This window comes from Pelophylax lessonae (assembly GCF_965119305.1).
Source record: "Pelophylax lessonae genome assembly, contig: HAP1_SCAFFOLD_172, whole genome shotgun sequence".
NCBI classification, from domain to species: domain Eukaryota; kingdom Metazoa; phylum Chordata; class Amphibia; order Anura; family Ranidae; genus Pelophylax; species Pelophylax lessonae.
Genome location: NW_028120126.1, coordinates 215,169 through 239,545, shown reverse-complemented (window position 1 = coordinate 239,545; position 24,377 = coordinate 215,169). Strand labels below are relative to the sequence as shown.

General features: G+C 43.1%; 1 protein-coding gene across 1 annotated transcript in view; it reads left to right on the top strand.

Moving 5' to 3' along the window:
• The window catches only part of LOC309543534 (protein sel-1 homolog 3-like), a 114,429-nt gene that overhangs the window by 9,679 nt on the left and 80,373 nt on the right, over positions 1 to 24,377 (top strand). The window contains exons 2-5 of the mRNA XM_082276006.1: positions 12,798 to 12,941; positions 15,943 to 16,148; positions 19,821 to 20,000; positions 23,466 to 23,585. Coding sequence (XP_082132132.1) covers positions 12,827 to 12,941; positions 15,943 to 16,148; positions 19,821 to 20,000; positions 23,466 to 23,585 — 621 coding nt within the window. The 5' untranslated portion in view covers positions 12,798 to 12,826. The remainder of the gene's footprint in view (positions 1 to 12,797; positions 12,942 to 15,942; positions 16,149 to 19,820; positions 20,001 to 23,465; positions 23,586 to 24,377) is intronic.

Here is a 24,377-nt window from a genome sequence, read left to right as displayed (position 1 = left end):
TACGTCCAGCACTTCTTCAAAACATAGGTCTGATTCTACGTCCAGCACTTCTTCAAAACATAGGTCTGATTCTATGTCCACCACTTCTTCAAAACATAGGTCTGATTCTAGGTCCACCACTTCTTCAAAACATAGGTCTGATTCTAGGTACACCACTTCTTCAAAACATAGGTCTGATTCTAGGTCCATCACTTCTTCAAAACATAGGTCTGATTCTAGGTCCAGCACTTCTTCAAAACATAGGTCTGATTCTACGTCCACCACTTCTTCAAAACATAGGTCTGATTCTACGTCCACCACTACTTCAAAACATAGGTCTGATTCTACGTCCACCACTTCTGCAAAACATAGGTCTGATTCTACATCCACCACTTCTTCAAAACATAGGTCTGATTCTACGTCCAGCACTTCTTCAAAACATAGGTCTGAGTCTACGTCCACCACTTCTTCAAAACATAGGTCAGATTCTAGGTTCACCACTTCTTCAAAACATAGATCTGATTCTAGGTCCATCACTTCTTTAAAACATAGGTCTGATTCTAGGTACACCACTTCTTCAAAACATAGGTCTGATTCTAGGTCCACCACTTCTTCAAAACATAGGTCTGATTCTACGTCTACCACTACTTCAAAACATAGGTCTGATTCTAGGTCTAACACTTCTTCAAAACATAGGTCTGATTCTACATCCACCACTTCTTCAAAACATAGATCTGATTCTACGTCCACCACTTCTGCAAAACATAGATCTGATTCTAGGTCCACCACTTCTTCAAAACATAGGTCTGATTCTACGTCCACCACTTCTTCAAAACATAGGTCTGATTCTACGTCCACCACTTCTTCAAAACATAGGTCTGATTCTAGGTACACCACTTCTTCAAAACATAGGTCTGATTCTAGGTCCACCACTTCTTCAAAACATAGGTCTGATTCTACGTCCACCACTACTTCAAAACATAGGTCTGATTCTAGGTCTAACACTTCTTCAAAACATAGGTCTGATTCTACATCCACCACTTCTTCAAAACATAGATCTGATTCTACGTCCACCACTTCTTCAAAACATAGATCTGATTCTAGGTCCACCACTTCTTCAAAACATAGGTCTGATTCTACGTCCACCACTTCTTCAAAACATAGATCTGATTCTAGGTCCACCACTTCTGCAAAACATAGGTCTGATTCTACGTCCACCACTTCTTCAAAACATAGGTCTGATTCTAGGTCCACCACTTCTGCAAAACATAGGTCTGATTCTACGTCCACCACTTCTTCAAAACATAGATCTGATTCTAGGTCCACCACTTCTTCAAAACTTAGGTCTGATTCTAGGTACACCACTTCTTCAAAACATAGGTCTGATTCTAGGTCCACCACTTCTTCAAAACATAGGTCTGATTCTACGTCCACCACTTCTTCAAAACATAGGTCTGATTCTACGTCCAGCACTTCTTCAAAACATAGGTCTGATTCTACGTCCACCACTACTTCAAAACATAGGTCTGATTCTAGGTCTAACACTTCTTCAAAACATAGGTCTGATTCTACATCCACCACTTCTTCAAAACATAGATCTGATTCTACGTCCACCACTTCTTCAAAACATAGATCTGATTCTAGGTCCACCACTTCTTCAAAACATAGGTCTGATTCTACGTCCACCACTTCTTCAAAACATAGATCTGATTCTAGGTCCACCACTTCTGCAAAACATAGGTCTGATTCTACGTCCACCACTTCTTCAAAACATAGGTCTGATTCTAGGTCCACCACTTCTGCAAAACATAGGTCTGATTCTACGTCCACCACTTCTTCAAAACATAGATCTGATTCTAGGTCCACCACTTCTTCAAAACTTAGGTCTGATTCTAGGTACACCACTTCTTCAAAACATAGGTCTGATTCTAGGTCCACCACTTCTTCAAAACATAGGTCTGATTCTACGTCCACCACTTCTTCAAAACATAGGTCTGATTCTACGTCCAGCACTTCTTCAAAACATAGGTCTGATTCTACGTCCAGCACTTCTTCAAAACATAGGTCTGATTCTAGGTCCACCACTTCTTCAAAACATAGGTCTGATTCTAGGTCTAACACTTCTTCAAAACATAGGTCTGATTCTACGCCCACCACTTCTGCAAAACATAGGTCTGATTCTAGGTCCACCACTTCTTGAAAACATAGGTCAGATTCTACATCCAGCATTTCTTCAAAACATAAGTCTGATTCTACGTCCACCACTTCTTCAAAACATAGGTCTGATTCTACATCCACCACTTCTTCAAAACATAGGTCTGATTCTACGTCCACCACTTCTTCAAAACATAGGTCTGATTCTAGGTCCACCACTTCTTCAAAACATAGGTCTGATTCTAGGTCCACCACTTCTTCAAAACATAGGTCTGATTCTACATCCACCACTTCTTCAAAACATAGGTCTGATTCTACGTCCACCACTTCTTCAAAACATAGGTCTGATTCTACGTCCACCACTTCTTCAAAACATAGGTCTGATTCTACATCCACCACTTCTTCAAAACATAGGTCTGATTCTACGTCCACCATTTCTTCAAAACATAGGTCTGATTCTAGTTCCACCACTTCTTCAAAACAGGTCTGATTCTAGTTCCACCACTTCTTCAAAACATAGGTCTGATTCTAGGTCCACCATTTCTTCAGAGCATAGGTCTGATTCTACGTCCACCACTTCTTCAAAACATAGGTCTGATTCTACGTCCACCACTTCTTCAAAACATAGGTCTGATTCTAGGTCCACTACTTCTTCAAAACATAGGTCTGATTCTACGTCCACCACTTCTTCAAAACACAGGTCTGATTCTAGGTCCACCACTTCTTCAAAACATAGGTCTGATTCTAGGTCCACCACTTCTTCAAAACATAGGTCTGATTCTACCTCCACCACTTCTTCAAAACATAGGTCTGATTCTAGTTCCACCACTTCTTCAAAACATAGGTCTGATTCTACGTCCACCACTTCTTCAAAACATAGGTCTGATTCTACGTCCACCACTTCTTCAAAACATAGGTCTGATTCTAGGTCCATCACTTCTTTAAAACATAGGTCTGATTCTAGGTTCACCACTTCTTCAAAACAGAGATCTGATTCTAGGTCCATCACTTCTTTAAAACATAGGTCTGATTCTAGGTACACCACTTCTTCAAAACATAGGTCTGATTCTAGGTCCACCACTTCTTCAAAACATAGGTCTGATTCTACGTCCACCACTACTTCAAAACATAGGTCTGATTCTACGTCCACCACTTCTGCAAAACATAGGTCTGATTCTACATCCACCACTTCTTCAAAACATAGGTCTGATTCTACGTCCAGCACTTCTTCAAAACATAGGTCTGAGTCTACGTCCACCACTTCTTCAAAACATAGGTCAGATTCTAGGTTCACCACTTCTTCAAAACATAGATCTGATTCTAGGTCCATCACTTCTTTAAAACATAGGTCTGATTCTAGGTACACCACTTCTTCAAAACATAGGTCTGATTCTAGGTCCACCACTTCTTCAAAACATAGGTCTGATTCTACGTCCACCACTACTTCAAAACATAGGTCTGATTCTAGGTCTAACACTTCTTCAAAACATAGGTCTGATTCTACATCCACCACTTCTTCAAAACATAGATCTGATTCTACGTCCACCACTTCTGCAAAACATAGGTCTGATTCTACGTCCACCACTTCTTCAAAACATAGATCTGATTCTAGGTCCACCACTTCTTCAAAACATAGGTCTGATTCTAGGTCCACCACTTCTTCAAAACATAGATCTGATTCTAGGTCCACCACTTCTGCAAAACATAGGTCTGATTCTACGTCCACCACTTCTTCAAAACATAGGTCTGATTCTACGTCCATCACTTCTTCAAAACATAGATCTGATTCTAGGTCCACCACTTCTGCAAAACATAGGTCTGATTCTACGTCCACCACTTCTTCAAAACATAGATCTGATTCTAGTTCCACCACTTCTTCAAAACATAGGTCTGATTCTAGGTCCACCACTTCTGCAAAACATAGGTCTGATTCTACGTCCACCACTTCTTCAAAACATAGATCTGATTCTAGGTCCACCACTTCTTCAAAACTTAGGTCTGATTCTAGGTACACCACTTCTTCAAAACATAGGTCTGATTCTAGGTCCACCACTTCTTCAAAACATAGGTCTGATTCTACCTCCACCACTTCTTCAAAACATAGGTCTGATTCTACGTCCAGCACTTCTTCAAAACATAGGTCTGATTCTACGTCCAGCACTTCTTCAAAACATAGGTCTGATTCTATGTCCACCACTTCTTCAAAACATAGGTCTGATTCTAGGTCCACCACTTCTTCAAAACATAGGTCTGATTCTAGGTACACCACTTCTTCAAAACATAGGTCTGATTCTAGGTCCATCACTTCTTCAAAACATAGGTCTGATTCTAGGTCCAGCACTTCTTCAAAACATAGGTCTGATTCTACGTCCACCACTTCTTCAAAACATAGGTCTGATTCTACGTCCACCACTACTTCAAAACATAGGTCTGATTCTACGTCCACCACTTCTGCAAAACATAGGTCTGATTCTACATCCACCACTTCTTCAAAACATAGGTCTGATTCTACGTCCAGCACTTCTTCAAAACATAGGTCTGAGTCTACGTCCACCACTTCTTCAAAACATAGGTCAGATTCTAGGTTCACCACTTCTTCAAAACATAGATCTGATTCTAGGTCCATCACTTCTTTAAAACATAGGTCTGATTCTAGGTACACCACTTCTTCAAAACATAGGTCTGATTCTAGGTCCACCACTTCTTCAAAACATAGGTCTGATTCTACGTCTACCACTACTTCAAAACATAGGTCTGATTCTAGGTCTAACACTTCTTCAAAACATAGGTCTGATTCTACATCCACCACTTCTTCAAAACATAGATCTGATTCTACGTCCACCACTTCTGCAAAACATAGATCTGATTCTAGGTCCACCACTTCTTCAAAACATAGGTCTGATTCTACGTCCACCACTTCTTCAAAACATAGATCTGATTCTAGGTCCACCACTTCTGCAAAACATAGGTCTGATTCTACGTCCACCACTTCTTCAAAACATAGGTCTGATTCTAGGTACACCACTTCTTCAAAACATAGGTCTGATTCTAGGTCCACCACTTCTTCAAAACATAGGTCTGATTCTACGTCCACCACTACTTCAAAACATAGGTCTGATTCTAGGTCTAACACTTCTTCAAAACATAGGTCTGATTCTACATCCACCACTTCTTCAAAACATAGATCTGATTCTACGTCCACCACTTCTTCAAAACATAGATCTGATTCTAGGTCCACCACTTCTTCAAAACATAGGTCTGATTCTACGTCCACCACTTCTTCAAAACATAGATCTGATTCTAGGTCCACCACTTCTGCAAAACATAGGTCTGATTCTACGTCCACCACTTCTTCAAAACATAGGTCTGATTCTAGGTCCACCACTTCTGCAAAACATAGGTCTGATTCTACGTCCACCACTTCTTCAAAACATAGATCTGATTCTAGGTCCACCACTTCTTCAAAACTTAGGTCTGATTCTAGGTACACCACTTCTTCAAAACATAGGTCTGATTCTAGGTCCACCACTTCTTCAAAACATAGGTCTGATTCTACGTCCACCACTTCTTCAAAACATAGGTCTGATTCTACGTCCAGCACTTCTTCAAAACATAGGTCTGATTCTACGTCCAGCACTTCTTCAAAACATAGGTCTGATTCTAGGTCCACCACTTCTTCAAAACATAGGTCTGATTCTACGTCCAGCACTTCTTCAAAACATAGGTCTGATTCTATGTCCACCACTTCTTCAAAACATAGGTCTGATTCTAGGTCCACCACTTCTTCAAAACATAGGTCTGATTCTAGGTACACCACTTCTTCAAAACATAGGTCTGATTCTAGGTCCATCACTTCTTCAAAACATAGGTCTGATTCTAGGTCCACCACTTCTTCAAAACATAGGTCTGATTCTACCTCCACCACTTCTTCAAAACATAGGTCTGATTCTACATCCACCACTTCTTTAAAACATAGGTCTGATTCTACGTCCAGCACTTCTTCAAAACATAGGTCTGATTCTACGTCCACCACTTCTTCAAAACATAGGTCTGATTCTACGTCCACCACTTCTTCAAAACATAGGTCTGATTCTAGGTCCACTACTTCTTCAAAACATAGGTCTGATTCTATGTCCACCACTTCTTCAAAACACAGGTCTGATTCTAGGTCCACCACTTCTTCAAAACATAGGTCTGATTCTAGGTCCACCACTTCTTCAAAACATAGGTCTGATTCTACCTCCACCACTTCTTCAAAACATAGGTCTGATTCTAGTTCCACCACTTCTTCAAAACATAGGTCTGATTCTACGTCCACCACTTCTTCAAAACATAGGTCTGATTCTACGTCCACCACTTCTTCAAAACATAGGTCTGATTCTAGGTCCATCACTTCTTTAAAACATAGGTCTGATTCTAGGTTCACCACTTCTTCAAAACATAGATCTGATTCTAGGTCCATCACTTCTTTAAAACATAGGTCTGATTCTAGGTACACCACTTCTTCAAAACATAGGTCTGATTCTAGGTCCACCACTTCTTCAAAACATAGGTCTGATTCTACGTCCACCACTACTTCAAAACATAGGTCTGATTCTACGTCCACCACTTCTGCAAAACATAGGTCTGATTCTACATCCACCACTTCTTCAAAACATAGGTCTGATTCTACGTCCAGCACTTCTTCAAAACATAGGTCTGAGTCTACGTCCACCACTTCTTCAAAACATAGGTCAGATTCTAGGTTCACCACTTCTTCAAAACATAGATCTGATTCTAGGTCCATCACTTCTTTAAAACATAGGTCTGATTCTAGGTACACCACTTCTTCAAAACATAGGTCTGATTCTAGGTCCACCACTTCTTCAAAACATAGGTCTGATTCTACGTCCACCACTACTTCAAAACATAGGTCTGATTCTAGGTCTAACACTTCTTCAAAACATAGGTCTGATTCTACATCCACCACTTCTTCAAAACATAGATCTGATTCTACGTCCACCACTTCTGCAAAACATAGGTCTGATTCTACGTCCACCACTTCTTCAAAACATAGATCTGATTCTAGGTCCACCACTTCTTCAAAACATAGGTCTGATTCTAGGTCCACCACTTCTTCAAAACATAGATCTGATTCTAGGTCCACCACTTCTGCAAAACATAGGTCTGATTCTACGTCCACCACTTCTTCAAAACATAGGTCTGATTCTACGTCCATCACTTCTTCAAAACATAGATCTGATTCTAGGTCCACCACTTCTGCAAAACATAGGTCTGATTCTACGTCCACCACTTCTTCAAAACATAGATCTGATTCTAGGTCCACCACTTCTTCAAAACATAGATCTGATTCTAGGTCCACCACTTCTGCAAAACATAGGTCTGATTCTACGTCCACCACTTCTTCAAAACATAGGTCTGATTCTAGGTACACCACTTCTTCAAAACATAGGTCTGATTCTAGGTCCACCACTTCTTCAAAACATAGGTCTGATTCTACGTCCACCACTACTTCAAAACATAGGTCTGATTCTAGGTCTAACACTTCTTCAAAACATAGGTCTGATTCTACATCCACCACTTCTTCAAAACATAGATCTGATTCTACGTCCACCACTTCTTCAAAACATAGATCTGATTCTAGGTCCACCACTTCTTCAAAACATAGGTCTGATTCTACGTCCACCACTTCTTCAAAACATAGATCTGATTCTAGGTCCACCACTTCTGCAAAACATAGGTCTGATTCTACGTCCACCACTTCTTCAAAACATAGGTCTGATTCTAGGTCCACCACTTCTGCAAAACATAGGTCTGATTCTACGTCCACCACTTCTTCAAAACATAGATCTGATTCTAGGTCCACCACTTCTTCAAAACTTAGGTCTGATTCTAGGTACACCACTTCTTCAAAACATAGGTCTGATTCTAGGTCCACCACTTCTTCAAAACATAGGTCTGATTCTACGTCCACCACTTCTTCAAAACATAGGTCTGATTCTACGTCCAGCACTTCTTCAAAACATAGGTCTGATTCTACGTCCAGCACTTCTTCAAAACATAGGTCTGATTCTAGGTCCACCACTTCTTCAAAACATAGGTCTGATTCTAGGTCTAACACTTCTTCAAAACATAGGTCTGATTCTACGCCCACCACTTCTGCAAAACATAGGTCTGATTCTAGGTCCACCACTTCTTGAAAACATAGGTCAGATTCTACATCCAGCATTTCTTCAAAACATAAGTCTGATTCTACGTCCACCACTTCTTCAAAACATAGGTCTGATTCTACATCCACCACTTCTTCAAAACATAGGTCTGATTCTACGTCCACCACTTCTTCAAAACATAGGTCTGATTCTAGGTCCACCACTTCTTCAAAACATAGGTCTGATTCTAGGTCCACCACTTCTTCAAAACATAGGTCTGATTCTACATCCACCACTTCTTCAAAACATAGGTCTGATTCTACGTCCACCACTTCTTCAAAACATAGGTCTGATTCTACGTCCACCACTTCTTCAAAACATAGGTCTGATTCTACATCCACCACTTCTTCAAAACATAGGTCTGATTCTACGTCCACCATTTCTTCAAAACATAGGTCTGATTCTAGTTCCACCACTTCTTCAAAACAGGTCTGATTCTAGTTCCACCACTTCTTCAAAACATAGGTCTGATTCTAGGTCCACCATTTCTTCAGAGCATAGGTCTGATTCTACGTCCACCACTTCTTCAAAACATAGGTCTGATTCTACGTCCACCACTTCTTCAAAACATAGGTCTGATTCTAGGTCCACTACTTCTTCAAAACATAGGTCTGATTCTACGTCCACCACTTCTTCAAAACACAGGTCTGATTCTAGGTCCACCACTTCTTCAAAACATAGGTCTGATTCTAGGTCCACCACTTCTTCAAAACATAGGTCTGATTCTACCTCCACCACTTCTTCAAAACATAGGTCTGATTCTAGTTCCACCACTTCTTCAAAACATAGGTCTGATTCTACGTCCACCACTTCTTCAAAACATAGGTCTGATTCTACGTCCACCACTTCTTCAAAACATAGGTCTGATTCTAGGTCCATCACTTCTTTAAAACATAGGTCTGATTCTAGGTTCACCACTTCTTCAAAACATAGATCTGATTCTAGGTCCATCACTTCTTTAAAACATAGGTCTGATTCTAGGTACACCACTTCTTCAAAACATAGGTCTGATTCTAGGTCCACCACTTCTTCAAAACATAGGTCTGATTCTACGTCCACCACTACTTCAAAACATAGGTCTGATTCTACGTCCACCACTTCTGCAAAACATAGGTCTGATTCTACATCCACCACTTCTTCAAAACATAGGTCTGATTCTACGTCCAGCACTTCTTCAAAACATAGGTCTGAGTCTACGTCCACCACTTCTTCAAAACATAGGTCAGATTCTAGGTTCACCACTTCTTCAAAACATAGATCTGATTCTAGGTCCATCACTTCTTTAAAACATAGGTCTGATTCTAGGTACACCACTTCTTCAAAACATAGGTCTGATTCTAGGTCCACCACTTCTTCAAAACATAGGTCTGATTCTACGTCCACCACTACTTCAAAACATAGGTCTGATTCTAGGTCTAACACTTCTTCAAAACATAGGTCTGATTCTACATCCACCACTTCTTCAAAACATAGATCTGATTCTACGTCCACCACTTCTGCAAAACATAGGTCTGATTCTACGTCCACCACTTCTTCAAAACATAGATCTGATTCTAGGTCCACCACTTCTTCAAAACATAGGTCTGATTCTAGGTCCACCACTTCTTCAAAACATAGATCTGATTCTAGGTCCACCACTTCTGCAAAACATAGGTCTGATTCTACGTCCACCACTTCTTCAAAACATAGGTCTGATTCTACGTCCATCACTTCTTCAAAACATAGATCTGATTCTAGGTCCACCACTTCTGCAAAACATAGGTCTGATTCTACGTCCACCACTTCTTCAAAACATAGATCTGATTCTAGTTCCACCACTTCTTCAAAACATAGGTCTGATTCTAGGTCCACCACTTCTGCAAAACATAGGTCTGATTCTACGTCCACCACTTCTTCAAAACATAGATCTGATTCTAGGTCCACCACTTCTTCAAAACTTAGGTCTGATTCTAGGTACACCACTTCTTCAAAACATAGGTCTGATTCTAGGTCCACCACTTCTTCAAAACATAGGTCTGATTCTACGTCCAGCACTTCTTCAAAACATAGGTCTGATTCTACGTCCAGCACTTCTTCAAAACATAGGTCTGATTCTACGTCCAGCACTTCTTCAAAACATAGGTCTGATTCTATGTCCACCACTTCTTCAAAACATAGGTCTGATTCTAGGTCCACCACTTCTTCAAAACATAGGTCTGATTCTAGGTACACCACTTCTTCAAAACATAGGTCTGATTCTAGGTCCATCACTTCTTCAAAACATAGGTCTGATTCTAGGTCCACCACTTCTTCAAAACATAGGTCTGATTCTACGTCCACCACTTCTTCAAAACATAGGTCTGATTCTACGTCCACCACTACTTCAAAACATAGGTCTGATTCTACGTCCACCACTTCTGCAAAACATAGGTCTGATTCTACATCCACCACTTCTTCAAAACATAGGTCTGATTTTACGTCCAGCACTTCTTCAAAACATAGGTCTGAGTCTACGTCCACCACTTCTTCAAAACATAGGTCAGATTCTAGGTTCACCACTTCTTCAAAACATAGATCTGATTCTAGGTCCATCACTTCTTTAAAACATAGGTCTGATTCTAGGTACACCACTTCTTCAAAACATAGGTCTGATTCTAGGTCCACCACTTCTTCAAAACATAGGTCTGATTCTACGTCTACCACTACTTCAAAACATAGGTCTGATTCTAGGTCTAACACTTCTTCAAAACATAGGTCTGATTCTACATCCACCACTTCTTCAAAACATAGATCTGATTCTACGTCCACCACTTCTGCAAAACATAGATCTGATTCTAGGTCCACCACTTCTTCAAAACATAGGTCTGATTCTACGTCCACCACTTCTTCAAAACATAGATCTGATTCTAGGTCCACCACTTCTGCAAAACATAGGTCTGATTCTACGTCCACCACTTCTTCAAAACATAGGTCTGATTCTAGGTACACCACTTCTTCAAAACATAGGTCTGATTCTAGGTCCACCACTTCTTCAAAACATAGGTCTGATTCTACGTCCACCACTACTTCAAAACATAGGTCTGATTCTAGGTCTAACACTTCTTCAAAACATAGGTCTGATTCTACATCCACCACTTCTTCAAAACATAGATCTGATTCTACGTCCACCACTTCTTCAAAACATAGATCTGATTCTAGGTCCACCACTTCTTCAAAACATAGGTCTGATTCTACGTCCACCACTTCTTCAAAACATAGATCTGATTCTAGGTCCACCACTTCTGCAAAACATAGGTCTGATTCTACGTCCACCACTTCTTCAAAACATAGGTCTGATTCTAGGTCCACCACTTCTGCAAAACATAGGTCTGATTCTACGTCCACCACTTCTTCAAAACATAGATCTGATTCTAGGTCCACCACTTCTTCAAAACTTAGGTCTGATTCTAGGTACACCACTTCTTCAAAACATAGGTCTGATTCTAGGTCCACCACTTCTTCAAAACATAGGTCTGATTCTACGTCCACCACTTCTTCAAAACATAGGTCTGATTCTACGTCCAGCACTTCTTCAAAACATAGGTCTGATTCTACGTCCAGCACTTCTTCAAAACATAGGTCTGATTCTAGGTCCACCACTTCTTCAAAACATAGGTCTGATTCTACGTCCAGCACTTCTTCAAAACATAGGTCTGATTCTATGTCCACCACTTCTTCAAAACATAGGTCTGATTCTAGGTCCACCACTTCTTCAAAACATAGGTCTGATTCTAGGTACACCACTTCTTCAAAACATAGGTCTGATTCTAGGTCCATCACTTCTTCAAAACATAGGTCTGATTCTAGGTCCACCACTTCTTCAAAACATAGGTCTGATTCTACCTCCACCACTTCTTCAAAACATAGGTCTGATTCTACATCCACCACTTCTTTAAAACATAGGTCTGATTCTACGTCCAGCACTTCTTCAAAACATAGGTCTGATTCTACGTCCACCACTTCTTCAAAACATAGGTCTGATTCTACGTCCAGCACTTCTGCAAAACATAGGTCTGATTCTACGTCCACCACTTCTTCAAAACATAGGTCTTATTCTACATCCACCACTTCTTTAAAACATAGGTCTGATTCTACGTCCAGCACTTCTTCAAAACATAGGTCTGATTCTACGTCCACCACTTCTTCAAAACATAGGTCTTATTCTAGGTCCACCACTTCTTCAAAACATAGGTCTGATTCTACGTCCACCACTTCTTCAAAACATAGGTCTTATTCTACGTCCACCACTTCTTCAAAACATAGGTCTGATTCTACGTCCACCACTTCTTTAAAACATAGGTCTGATTCTACGTCCACCACTTCATCAAAACATAGGTCTGATTCTACGTCCACCACTTCTTCAATCTGGTACTTTGTATTTTGTGTTTTTACTTCTTATTGTTTTTTTTGTCTATTTCTCGGTCACGTGGTTCCTAGGAGACTGCAGAGACCCCTATAGTGATCTTATGGCTCGCTTCCTGCCGGCAAATACCTTTCCGCAGTGTATAGAGTGGGAAGGACCACCTCTCCCCCACAGGGCGCTTATCACAAAACTGCTGAGAAAAAGAGTCGCCCAGGGAGGTAAGTGCGCCTACCGCCAACGTGTGCACCGCAGCTCAGTGACTACAATATTATACTTCTGGCACAGGTAATGCAGAATATTTCTGTGGATTTATTATGGTCGGCACTAAATATTCCTCAGGGTAAAAGGAAATATTCTGGATACATTTTGTATTTTCAATGCCACCTTTTCCTGTTTTCTTACAGCTTTACACAAAATTCCCATTGTTTACAGACCTCAATAGCTTCTAGTGGTTTCAACCCGCTCATATGAAATATGAGAGAAGTAAGGGCCCGTTTACACCGTCGCTCTGCAGTAGCCAATAGCAAAGTCAGAAGGCATGGCACCTCACTGCACAGCGTGTATAACGTGGGTTACTGTGCATTGTGCCAACATGTCAACGGGCCCTAAAGGTTCATGGTTGGGAGGTGTGAATGAGCCCTAAAGGTTCATGGTTGTATGGGGTGAACAGGCCCCTTACGGGTTCATTGTTGGATGGGGTGAACGGGCCCTAAGGGTTCATGGTTGGATGGGGTGAACAGGCCCCTTAAGGGTTCATTGTTGGATGTTTAAATGGGGTGAACGGGCCCTAAGGGTTCATGTTTGAATAGGGTGAACAGGTCCTAAGGGTTCATGTTTGGATGGGGTGAACGAGCCCTAAGGGTTCATGTTTGGATGGGGTGAACGGGCCCTAAGGGTTCATGTTTAGATGGGGTGAACGGGTCCTAAGGGTTCATGGTTGGATGGGGTGAAAGGGCTCTAAGGGTTCATGTTTGAATGGTGTGAATGGGCCCTAAGGGTTCATGGTTGGAAGGTGTGAATGGGCCCTAAAGGTTCATGGCTGTATGGGGTGAATGGGCCCTAAGGGTTCATGGTTGGATGGGGTGAATGGGCCCTAAGGGTTCATATTTGAATGGTGTGAATGGGCCCTAAGGGTTCATGTTTGGATGCGGTGAATGGGCCCTAAGTGTTCATGTTTGGATGGGGTGAACGGGCCCTAAGGGTTCATGGTTGGATGGGGCGAATGGGCCCTAAGGGTCCATGGTTGGAAGGTGTGAATGGGCCCTAAAGGTTCATGGTTGTATGGGGTGAACAGGCCTCTTACGGGTTTGTGGTTGGATGGGGTGAACGGGCCCTAAGGGTTCATGGTGGGATGGGGGTGAACAGGCCCTAAGGGTTCATGGTGGAATGGGGGTGAACGGGCCCTAAAAGTTCATGTTTGGATGGGGTGAACGGGCCCTAAGGTTTCATGGTTGGATGGGGTGAACGGGCCCTAAGGGTTCATGTTTGGATGGGGGTGACCGGGTCCTAAGGGTTCATGTTTGGATGGGGTGGATGAGCCCTAAGGGTTCATGTTTGGATGGGGTGAACGGGGCCCTAAGGGTTCATGTTTAGATAGGGTGAACGGGTCCTAAGGGTTCATGGTTGGATGGGGTGAAAGGGCTCTAAGGGTTCATGTTTGAATGGTGTGAATGGGCCCTAAGGGTTAATGGTTGGAAGGTGTGAATGGGCCCTAAAGGTTCATGGCTGTATGGGGTGAATGGGCCCTAAGGGTTCATGGTTGGATGGGGTGAATGGGCCCTAAGGGTTCATATTTGAATGGTGTGAATGGGCACTATGTGTTCCTGTTTGGATGGGGTGAACGGGCCCTAAGGGTTCATGGTTGGATGGGGCGAATGGGCCCTAAGGGTCCATGGTTGGAAGGTGTGAATGGGCCCTAAAGGTTCATGGTTGTATGGGGTGAACAGGCCCCTTACGGGTTTGTGGTTGGATGGGGTGAACGGGCCCTAAGGGTTCATGGTGGGATGGGAGTGAGCAGGCCCTAAGGGTTCATGGTGGAATGGGGGTGAACGGGCCCTAAGGGTTCATGTTTGGATGGGGTGAATGAGCCCTAAGGGTACATGTTTGAATGGGGTGAACAGGTCCTAAGGGTTCATGTTTGGATGGGGTGAATGGGCCCTAAGGGTTCATGTTTGAATGGTGTGAATGGGCCCTAAGGGTTCATGGTTGGATGGGGTGAACGGGCCCTAAGGGTTCATGGTTGGATGGGGGTGAATGGGTCCTAAGGGTACATGATTGGATGGTGTGAACAGGCCCTAAGGGTTCATGGTTGGATGGGGTGAACAGGCCCTAAGGGTTCATGGTTGGATGGGGTGAATGGGTCCTAAGGGTACATGGTTAGATGGGGTGAACGGGCCCTAAGAGTTCATGTTTGGATGGGGTGAACGGGCCCTAAGGGTTCATGGTTGGATGGGGGTGAATGGGTCCTAAGGGTACATGATTGGATGGTGTGAACAGGCCCTAAGGGTTCATGGTTGGATGGGGGTGAATGGGTCCTAAGGGTACATGATTGGATGGTGTGAACAGGCCCTAAGGGTTCATGGTTGGATGGGGTGAACAGGCCCGAAGGGTTCATGGTTGGATGGGGTGAACAGGCCCGAAGGGTTCATGGTTGGATGGGGTGAATGGGTCCTAAGGGTACATGGTTAGATGGGGTGAACGGGCCCTAAGAGTTCATGGTTGGATGGGGTGAATGGGTCCTAAGGGTACATGGTTAGATGGGGTGAACGGGCCCTAAGAGTTCATGGTTAGATGGGGTGAACGGGCCCTAAGAGTTCATGGTTGGATGGGGTGAATGGGTCCTAAGGGTACATGGTTGGATGGGGTGAATGGGTCCTAAAGGTTCATGGTTAGATGGGGGTTTGTAAATAGTGCAGCTTGGCCACGAAGTTGGGAAAAGTCAATTTCCAGTAACATGAAACTATATCAGAGAGGGGCACAGAAGAGACTTTTGGGACTGATAGAGTATCATGGTGGGCATCTTGTAGTGTCGTCTCCTAGAGAAGGATTTTATTCATATACAGGCTAATTTATCCAACAACCAATCAAAACTTCTGTTTTATTGTTCAGTTTGATGGACTGGCGCAAGATACAATCTGATTGTATGATAAGTGGTAGTGAAATTGTACAGATTGCATTACTCTTTGCACAGCATATTATCAAGTTTCATCTTTTATTCAGGTCACAGGAACTTCACAGGTGAGCGCTTTGGCCGAGCACTGCACAGGATTTACCTGAGAAGAGTCTTGGCTCCTGATGGTCTGTCACGTATCCGAAAGTCTATGCCGCTTCTCCTACAAGCCGGCTGCCTGGGGTACAATCCCGCTCTCTTCCTAGCGTCTGTCCTCTTCCAAACTGGCCTGGGAGAGAGGAGAGACCAGTACAAGGTACGGGGAAGGAAGAGTCCCATGACTGAGCCACTGCTGCCCTGCGTTTCCCCTCTTTACACCCCACCAGGACCTCTTACTGCAGCTTTTGTGTTCACTTTACATTTGTTACCATAAAATCATAGAAGGGTCGACCAATAACCAAACAGGTTTTTTAGTTTTGGATGGAGGGAAGAAGAGTTGCAGCTTCTTCAGGTTTTTGCTCTTATTTGTGTCCCCATTGAGGAGATTCTTCTTTCCAGTCCAAGTGATGAGAAGTGATTGGAAATGTCCCCAAATGTGAGAAGAAAGTCCCTCTTTACAGGGGTCACCAGCATGGGGTCCTTATTGGATTATGATTTCTCACCGCCTGTTCTGGTGACAACTGTGACACCAGGACATGTAGAGAGGGTGAATCTATTAATCGGGGATACCCAACAAAGGTCATAGCCCTTCACAAGAACAAAGACTTGTTTCTAGAGTTCCACTGTAACAATAATGATTATTACAAGGAATACAACAGGTCTCCACTTATCAAAAATAAAGACGTATTTAAAAATAAGGCAGTTCCTGGAAGACTCATAAGAACAAGTCAAGTCATGGAAGACTTGAATGACCAATATAAATAAATGCTGACTTTGAAAGATTTTAGGAACAAATCTGGTCCTGGAAGACCTCTCGCACCTTCAAGTTCTATGATTTTTTTTAAATAGTTAATAAATGAGTCAGGTCCTTCGAGACTTGGAAAAGTTATTCGATTGAATCAGGTCTTGGAAGACATGGAGGACCCTTAGGAAACATGTCAGGTTCAGGATAACTTGGGGATATAAAAGAATAACACGGGTCCTGGAAGACTTGGATGAAATAGAAGAATGAGTCCGTTCCTAGAAAACTTAGCAGACTTATATAAACGGGTCAGGTCCTGGAAGACTTGAGAAAAAGTCAGAACCTGGAAGACCTTTAAGAACTAATCCGATCTTGGAAGACTTGAAAGACCTTTATGAAGAAGGTGCTGGAAGACTTATAAGAAAGAGTCAGGTTCTGAAAGACGTGGAAGACTTTTAAGAACAACTCGGGAAGAATGATAAAAAAAAGTCCGGTCTTCGATAACTTTTTGCAGCTCTAGACAAAGATTGTTTTAGTTGAATCGCAAAATAGGGCCTGGTCTTTGAGCAGCCAAATCCTCCGGGGCTTAAGTGGTTAACATTGCACCTCCAGATCGGTTTAGAAGGAGAGACAGCCCCTCCTCCAACACCAATTTTAAAGCGGAGTGATCCGACCGCGTGATATAATTTATAGTGGTAGATATAACTTTTTGTAACAGCCATCGATCCGTTAAGAATAGATCTATACGAGAATACGTATGATGTCTATAAGAAAGAAAGGTGTAATCCCGCTCATTGGCATGATAGCACCTCCATACATCATAAAGATTTTCATCATACAGCAAACTTGTTAAAGATGGATTTCTGGCCGTATTCTTAGATGTCGAGTCTATTGGGATTCACTGTCAAGTTAAAATCCCCACTTATAAGAAGATGACCATACATATTGGCAGTTACCCTTTTTAACCACTTTACCACTAGAGGATTTTGCTGTCTTAAGTCTGGGCAACTTTTTGCGATTCGGCGCTGAGCGACTTTAACTGACAATTGCGCGGTATTGCGATGCCGTACCCAAACAAAATTTATGTTCTTTTTTTCCCACAAACAGAGATTTCTTTTGATGGTATTTGATCACCTGTGCGATTTTTACTTTTCGCGCTATAAACAAAAAAAGAGCGTAAATTTTGCAAAAATAACAATATTTTTCACATTTTTTTATATGAAATTCCCCAAAAAAATGTAAAAATCAAAATTTTTTAACATTTTAGGCCAATTTGTTTTATGCTACATATGTTTGGTAAAAAAAATTGCAAAAAGCGTATTTTGATTGGTTTGCGCAAAAGTTATTGCGTTTACTAACTAAGGGAAAGATTTTTGTCATTTTTGTTGTTTTTTTTTAACGCGTAATGGCGGCGATCTGCAATTTTTTTTGCGGTACTGCGACATTGCGGCGGACAGATCGGACCCCTGACTGACATTTTTGACACTTTTGGGGTTACCAGTGACATTACTACGGTAATCAGTGCTATATATATGCATTGTTACTGTAAAAATACACTGGCAGTGAAGGAGTTAACTGTATTGGAGAGGGAGGGGTTAAGTGTGTCCTAGGGGCGTGATTCTAACTGTTATTGGCTGTGGCTGTGTGTGTAAGAACAATGATCAACGGTCCTACATAGTAGAACCGTTTGATCATCATTCTTACACAGGGAGAACTGACAGGCGGCTTTGTTTACATCAGCTGCCTGCCTTTCTCCCACTGTCACGGACGATCGAGAATGCCCAGCGGACATCGGGTCCGCCGGGCACACGTGCGGGGGGGGGGTCCGTGACCGAGCGGGAGCGCGCCTCTGGCGGCGCGCACTCGCTCCCCACACCCTTACAGGCTAGCGACGTATCCATACGTCGCTCTGCCTGTGAGGGGCTGACTGCCGACGTAAATAGTTGTGCGGCAGTCGGCAAGTGGTTAAGAACAACTCGGGAAGAATGATAAAAAAAGTCCGGTCTTAGATAACTTTTTGCAGCTCTAGACAAAGATTGTTTTAGCTGAATCGCAAAATAGGGCCTGGTCTTTGAGCAGCCAAATCCTCCGGGGCTTAAGTGGTTAACATTGCACCTCCAGATCAGTTTAGAAGGAGAGACAGCCCCTCCTCCAACACCAATTTTAAAGCGGAGTGATCCGACCACGTGATATAATTTATAGTGGTAGATATAACTTTTTGTAACAGCCATCGATCCGTAGATCTATACAAGAATACGTATGATGTCTATAGGAAAAGAAAGGTGTAATCCCGCTCATTGGCATGATAGCACCTCCATACATCATAAAGATTTTCATCATACAGAAAACTTTTTAAAGATGGATTTCTGGCCGTATTCTTAGACGTCGAGTCTATTGAGGGATTCACTGACAAGTTATAAGAAGATGACCATACACATTGGCAGTTACCCTTTTTATTAGTCTCCGAAGGAACCGCATTTAGTTCCTATCTTAACCCCAACCCTGTCCCTGAACCTAAACCCCCAACCCTGTCCCTGAACCTAAACCCCCAACCCTGTCCCTGAACCTAAACCCCCAACCCTTACCCTTTGATTTATAAATGTATATGGAAAGTTTCAAGTGAAGTTAAAAAAATAGCGAAACAAAACTGGAAATAAAATGATCTGGCTTGGATGGATGACATTGGGTGTTGAACGTTGATCTGCTCTAGGAACACCGAAATGGTGACACCTTTTTGTAGAAGCTTCACCTCTCATATTATACAATTATTTTAGTAAAAACTCTGCTGAGCTCTTATCTGCTTCTCACTCTCAACTACAACTGTATAGGAGAGAGAGAGAGGATTTCACAGTTCTTGAACTCTAGTGAGTCTTCTGACTCCTTTCATCTCCCTTCACCCACAAGCACCATGATGGTATAAAGCCCTCTGTGAGTTCACAACATAACAGTTTTTACATTTCAGAGATAAAATTCCTGAGGACAGCTCATGGGGCAGATGGTTTTCCTAACCTGTCCAAGTGTATGGTTATGGGTGGCGCTTAGGGGCTGGAGCATGCATGTGGTTTACATTGGTCTGTCTCTCTCCAGGCTCTGAAGTTCAGCCTTCTCTCGGCTCAGAAAGACGATCGTCTCGCCCAGCTGTCTCTGGGACACAAACACCACATGGGAGTGGATGGTTACCCCCTAGACTACGACCTGTCCTATGCCTACTATGCCAATATTGCCCACCAAACCATGACTGATCGTGTGACACCCAGCAAACACCAGGTACAGTATGATCGCTATCTGGAGGAACACTCCACTCAAAAATAGTCATAAGACAACTCAAACCAGAAATAGAACAGTCACTTCACCTCCCTGGAGGCCAACCCCACACAGAAAAAATATAGTCACCCCCCCCCTCCCTGGAGGACAACTCCACCCAGAAATAATATGATCATTTCACCTCCCCAGGGGACAACCCCATACAGAAAAAATATAGTCACCACCCCTCCCTGGAGGACAACTCCACCCAGAAATAATATGATCACCTCCCCTCCCTGGAGGAACACTTCACCCAAAAATATGATCATTTCACCTATCCAGGGGATAACTCCACCCAGAAAAAAATATTTTCACCTCATCTCACTGGAGGAACACTCCCACCAGAAATAATTTGATCACCTCCCCTTCCTGAAGGAACACTCCACCCAGAAATAATATGATCACTTCACCTCTTTGGAGGACAACCCCACTCAGAAATAATATGATCACAGAATGTCCCAAACATCAAATGGGGACAAGGAGAGGTTAAATCCACTGAGAATGTGTAATCATAAAAGTGGACCAAATATCCAGCAAGAATATATAAACATCAATAATATAAAGAATCAATAAAGATGATAATAATAATAAATTGTACCAATTATCCCAAAGTGAACAGAATGAATAAATCAATAAAAAAATATTATTCAATTATCATGCAAATATATACACAATAAAAAGTGCTGAAGTGTGTGATGGATACAATAAATAGATTATAATACACAAAGTAAAAAGTCCATGTGCAAATGAAATGTGCACCAAACTATGTGCTATTAATCCAAGTCATTGATTCTTGTGACTTTTTCTTAATATTCCAGTGACTCTTGTGGTTTTTTCCATACAGTGACAGTAATGTGCTGTTAATTAATTAATTAAATTAGGTGCAATGGCCGCTCACCTCCATTGACACTCAAACGAGCGTTTTGGTGCAATATATCACCATGTGGGCCATGGAAAATGACATTGTATAACACCATCTATGCGTTAAGCTGTGTCCACCTTGAGATAAATAGACTGCAAACTACATTGGATGAGCGATGTCTTAGGAGGAACATCAGATCCCAGATCCACCACTGACAGTACCATCCCAAGGATTGAGGGACCTGTCCACGCCTAAAAGCCCCTAACTGTGGAGAAAACCCTGATGCCTCACATGGTGATATATTGCACCAAAACGCTTGTTTGAGTGTCAATGGAGGTGAGCGGCCATTGCACCTAATTTAATTAATTAATAGCACATAGTTTGGTGCACATTTCATTTGCACATGGACTTTTCACTTCATGTATTATAATCTATTTATTGTATCCATCACGCACTGCAGCACCTTTTATTGTGTATATATTTGCATGATAATTGAATAATATTTTTTTATTGATTTATTCATTCTGTTCACTTTGGGTTAATTGGTACAATTTATTATTATTATCATCTTTATTGATTCTTTATATTATTGATGTTTATATATTCTTGCTGGATATTTGGTCCACTTTTATTATTACACATTCTCATTGGATTTAACCTCTCCTTGTCCCCATTTGATGTTTGGGACATTCTGTTTTAGCATTGATTATCCATTACAATAGTTTTTTTACATCGTTTTCTGATCACGATTGTGACATTACCTTATATTTTAGAGTAAATTATTATTACACTCTCTCTGGTCCCCCGGTTTAAGAAATCGAGCGCTGATTTTATCCTTTTATCAGTTCATTAGGTATGTGGTGACACTACTAAATTTCGGTGTTCCACTATCTACATTTCCCCGTTACATCATCTACTCCATTGGTAGCGCATAGGCCTTTTATCTTTATAATATGATCACCTACCCGCCCTGGAGGAACATTCCACCCAGAAATAATATAATCACTTCCCCTCCCTGGAGGAACATTCCACCCAGAAATAATATGATCACTTCCCCTCCCTGGAGGACAACTCCACCCAGAAATAATATGATCACCTCTCCTTCCTGGAGGACAACTCCACCCAGAAATAATATGATCACCTCCCCTTCCTGGAGGACAACTCCACCCAGAAATAATATAATCACCTCCCCTTCCTGGAGAACAACTCCACCCTGAAATAATATAATCACCTCCCCTTCCTGGAGGACAACTCCACCCAGAAATAATATGATCACCTCCCCTCCCTGGAGGACAACCAATCCAGAAATAATATGATCCCCCTCCCCTTCCTGGAGGACAACTCCACCCTGAAATAATATGATCACCTACCCTTCCTGGAGGAACACTCCACCCAGAAGTATGATCATATGGGGGGTGGGAACCCCTCATAATGGGCACAGCGGGTGTACAGACCTGAGAACTCAGCACAGGAATGGTGGAACCCCTCATAATGGGCACAGCGGGTGTACAGACCCGGGAACTCAGCACAGGGATGGTGGGAACACCTCATAATGGGCACAGCGGGTGTACAGACCCTGGAACTCAGCACAGGGATGGAGGGAACCCCTCATAATGGGCACAGCGGGGGTACAGACCTGGGAACTCAGCACAGGGATGGAGGGAACCCCTCATAATGGGCACAGCGGGTGTACAGACCCAGGAACTCAGCACAGGGATGGAGGGAACCCCTCATAATGGGCACAGCGGGTGTACAGACTCGGGAACTCAGCACAGGGATGGAGGGAACCCCTCATAATGGGCACAGCGGGTGTACAGACCTGGGAACTGAGCACAGGGATGGTGGGAACCCCTCATAATGGGCACAGTGGGTGTACAGACCTGGGAACTCAGCACAGAGATGGTGGGAACCCCTCATAATGGGAACAGCAGGTGTACAGACCCAGGAACTCAGCACAGGGATGGTGAGAACCCCTCATAATGGGCACAGCGGGGGTACAGACCCAGGAACTTAGCACAGGGATGGAGGGAATCCCTCATAATGGGCACAGCGGGTGTACAGACCTGGGAACTCAGCACAGGGATGGTGAGAACCCCTCATAATGGGCACAGCGGGGTGTACAGACCCGGGAACTCAGCACAGGGATGGTGAGAACCCCTCATAATGGGCACAGCGGGGGTACAGACCCAGGAACTCAGCACAGGGATGGTGGGAACCCCTCATAATGGGCACAGCGGGTGTACAGACCCGGGAACTCAGCACAGGGATGGGGGGCACCCCTCATAATGGGCACAGCGGGTGTACAGACCCGGGAACTCAGCACAGGGATGGGGGGCACCCCTCATAATGGGCACAGCGGGTGTACAGACCCGGGAACTCAGCACAGGAATAATGGGAACCCCTCATAATGGGCACAGTAGGTGAATAGACCCGGGAGGTGTACACCTGGTGGGAGGATAGATGGATGATCCTCCATAATTTGGCAGTTTGTGTAGAGAATGATAGAGATCTGGATTTGTACCCTATAGAAATGGCTGATTGATATAACTCGGGGTAATTGGTTCCAGGCCTATGTGGAGCAAATCCGTCTGACCGATGAGGGTGTCCTGAGGCAGCAGACGAAGGAGAACGATGACCTGTTCATGTGGCTGAGATTCCAGGCCAAGCAAGGCGTATCCTCTGCCCAGGTACTCCTCTGTATGTATGCACAGTACCACTTCTCCTGTCCTGTATGCTGGGTGTAATTCTCAGTATCTGTTCTTATTCTGTATGTATGGACCAGTGGCGTACCTAGAGCATTTGGCACCCGGGGCGGATCCTATATCTGGCACCCCCCCCCCCCAACTTTAAAATGTAAAAACACCCGCAGAAACTTGTAATGTTTTCAAGAATATTTATTGCACAAATTTCACAGCCCCCCATCACAGTGCTCCTTGCCGTCTGCCCCCTCCCCCGTCTCTCTAATCGCAGTTCCTCCTTTTGCACTCTCTGCCTCCCCTGCACAGTCCTACCTTCAGCATAAATAGATAAAGACTGCAGACATGGTACAGGAGATGGTCAGAGACTAAAGACATGACACAGGAGATGGTCAGAGACTGAGGACATGATACAGGAGATGGTCAGAGACTGAGGACATGATACAGGAGATGGTCAGAGACTGAGGACATGATACAGGAGATGGTCAGAAACTGAGGACATGATACAGGAGATGGTCAGAGACTGAGGACATGATACAGAAGATGCTCAGAGACTGCAGACATGATACAGGAGATGGTCAGAGACTGAGGACATGATACAGGAGATGCTCAGAGACTGAGGACATGATACAGGAGATGCTCAGAGACTGCAGACATGATACAGGAGATGGTCAGAGACTGAGGACATGATACAGGAGATGCTCAGAGACTGCAGACATGATACAGGAGATGGTCAGAGACTGAGGACATGATACAGGAGATGCTCAGAGACTGCAGACATGA